The sequence below is a fragment of the Lepisosteus platostomus genome, chromosome 2 (assembly GCF_059453375.1).
Source record: "Lepisosteus platostomus isolate fLepPlt1 chromosome 2, fLepPlt1.hap1, whole genome shotgun sequence".
Taxonomy (NCBI): Eukaryota; Metazoa; Chordata; class Actinopteri; order Semionotiformes; family Lepisosteidae; genus Lepisosteus; species Lepisosteus platostomus.
Window position 1 is genome coordinate 52,137,531 of NC_142612.1, and position 3,149 is coordinate 52,140,679.

The window sequence follows — 3,149 nt, forward strand, 5'->3', positions numbered from 1 at the left end:
TCTTTGATGTTGAGAAAACTGAATTAAATCTAGCTGAAGCAACAGTAGATCCTATCTTGTTGTGATATTTTTGCTACAGATCTATTTTTGTTCATTTATTTGTTGTTTGTTTTTATACAGCTACCCTTATTTGGGATATCCACATTAGGTAGGGAACAATATTGTCCATATATTAAGTTAATAAAATGAAATCCATTCATTAGAGACACCATCGAGGAGGATCAACTGAGTGGACACCTGCATGGGATCGGCTGGTCTATGAGATGGAACATCTCATCTGTGTCCTTAGAATATATCCCTAGAGTGAGTGGGGTGAGTTGGCCATTGACTACTTCACCAAGTGTTCACAGACCTATGTGCTTACCAAATTGAGTTCACCCCAAGGTTGTCTACCTCAAGCATAGATAATATGTCTACCTGAGCATGACTGCCAGCCTTGGTGAGACTTGGCCTAAAAGGCACCCAACATTGAAGGTGAGACTATTGACTCTGTATAGCCATTTTTATTTTTATTCTATCCATTTCTGTGTTGAAGTTGTTTTCTCTTCATCCACCTGTTTTCTAAACACTTTTTCTAATTCAAGGTCGTGGGAAAGCCAGAGCCCATCCTGGTCAAGCAACTTTTAAAAGGCAGGGTACACCTGGGATGGGATGCCAGTCTATCACAGGGCACACACAGACACAAACACATTCATATACACACTCATACATAAGGCAGATATTCCCAGAAACCAATTAAACTACCAGTATTTTTTTTGTATTGTAGGAGAAAATTAGAGCCCCAGGAGGAAATTCACATGAACACAAGGGTACTTACAAGCTCCATGCAGATAGCACCCGTCTCAGAGGTGAATGCAGTGCCCCAGTGCTGCAAGGCAGTAATGCAAACCACTATGCTACCATGTTGCCCCTTCAGTGCTTTATAAATGTTTGCTCATATAATCACGTAAATCGTAGAGATTGGAGCTAGTGGTGCTTCCAAGAAATTTACCTACTCACAACATTCAAGCTCTATCCATTATATCTCTGGCAAACCAACCTCAACTTCTTCTGAGATAGAATGCTTTGTCTAGGAGGAAAAAATAAACACACCTACAATGTCCGAGAGTTGATGCAACATTCTGAATGTGAGAATCTATCTGCCAGAATATTAGAAAGTAGCCCCTATTTCAAGGGTGTTGTGCAGTAGTTTTAGCTATAACATTTTGCAATATTGATTCCACAAAACGTTCTAAATTATCAATGGAGATTTGGGACATCTTGACTAACAATGGTTGATACAGTTCTGAGATCTGGATAGCAGCTCAGTAGCAGTGGTATGGGTTGTGATGATGGCTTTGGATGTCAGTAGAAAGGGTAGCATTACTATATTTGAGAATGTTAATTGCAATTCTGACTAAAAGGGCTCAGGTGACTGAAATTTCTCACCAGACACCTGGGAACAATTGATTCTTTTTCAAGGTTCTTATCAGACTGGCTCTGATCTCTTTAGTTCTCAGGCAGTAAATGATGGGATTCATGAGGGGAGGGAAGACATTCTGAAACACTGCCCCAAAGATTCGCAAGTCCACAGAAGCCTCAGGAATCCTGTAGGAGATGTAGACACCTGCTGCTGTTAGATAGAAGACAGAGATGACCAGCAGGTGTGAGCTGCATGTGGAGAATGTTTTGATCCTCCCCTCAGGACTTGAAATATGGAGAACAGATTTAACAATCTTCAAATAGGAAAGGAGGATGAAGAAGACAGGGATCAATAACACACACATAGCAACAGCTAAAGCCACATAGCTGGTCAAGACAATGTCTGCACAAGCCAAGCGTAACACTCCAGAAAAATCACAGAAGCACTGTAAAACTTTGTTAGGTCCACAGTATGGCTTTGTCATTCCCATAATGACTGGAGATAGTGGGCAGAGGAATCCTCCCAGCCAGCTGATAATAATGAGTTTAAAAGTGAATTTAGGGCTCATCTTGATGGGGTAATGCAGTGGGTGGCAGATGGCAAGGTATCTGTCATAGGCCATAATCAAAAGTATAAAGCATTCTACGCAGCCTAAAGCCAGGAAGAAATATGTTTGGATGAAACAAGCTGGGAAGGGAACAGCATAAGAAGCGGACCTGAACACATTTAACATTGTAGGTACAGTGAAGGTAGGAAGAGTTATGTCAATGATGGCCAAATTGCATATTGTCATATACATGGGAGTGTGTAAGCCTGCATCTGCCGCAAATATGCCAATAAGAAGAAGATTCCCTAATATAATTATGAGATACAATGTGAGGAACACAGCAAACAAGACAGACTTGCTCTGAGAGTCCTGAAGTCCTGGGAATCCGACAATAATAAATTCTGTGACCCTTGTTTGGTTCATGTTATCCATGGCTAAATTATTCTGAAACATGAAAGAAGAAAAGACAAGTTTAAAGTTACGTCTTCCAAGACAAATTTCTATAGCAGTTTTTATTTTTACCAACTTATATCAGAATATGTAATATATGATACTTTTATTGTTTCTAAGGACATCCATTGGTTCCACATCTTCATAGTAAATCAATATTTATCACTAGATAATAATACAGAATTATGCTGTCAATTAATGTAGGAACTATCGCATTAAATCCAGAATATCAATTTTATCTGCTACATTTAACAGTTAACAGTCAAATTGCAGTGAAGAAAGTTGCCAAAAAGTGACAGTGATATATTTTTTTATTTTATTTTATTTTTGTATTTTAATAATATATATTTATTATCCTTGCAAAGTATATGGGCTGATGAACTGATTCAAAAATATCAATGATATTATTCAAACAATAAAACTGAAAGTATTGCACTCAGCAGTATTAAACAGGTATACAGTAGCTGAAGCTTATTCACCGTCAAGCAAAATAATTTTTGAGCAGTCTCCCTTCTGTAATGCAGAAACCAATCAATACTAATGTTCTTCTGAAATATTCCCTTTTTTGAAGCTTTACAGGTCTATGCTAATAAATCTAATCTGCATTTGTCAAGGAACACCTGAAGGTGAGTTGGTTAGAGTTGTTTAGTAAAGGTTTTATCCTGTTAAGTACTGTACCTGATTAGCTACAACAGAACCATAGTGAGCAAACTTAGGACAGTGTCAAACTAATTCACATTGGTCATAATC

At 38.2% G+C, this 3,149-nt stretch overlaps 1 protein-coding gene across 1 annotated transcript; it reads right to left on the reverse strand.

Moving 5' to 3' along the window:
- Positions 1-817: 817 nt before the first annotated feature.
- Positions 818-2,381, reverse strand: LOC148676462 (olfactory receptor 6N1-like). The gene has a single exon (XM_088644434.1). The coding sequence runs from the start codon at positions 2,379-2,381 to the stop codon at positions 1,425-1,427; it is 957 nt and encodes a 318-aa protein (XP_088500560.1). The 3' UTR covers positions 818-1,424.
- Positions 2,382-3,149: the final 768 nt, after the last annotated feature.

Excerpts from the sequence above, each read along its gene's own strand:
- LOC148676462 (XM_088644434.1), bottom strand. The coding sequence starts at position 2,381 with ATGGATAACATGAACCAAACAAGGGTCACAGAATTTATTATTGTCGGA.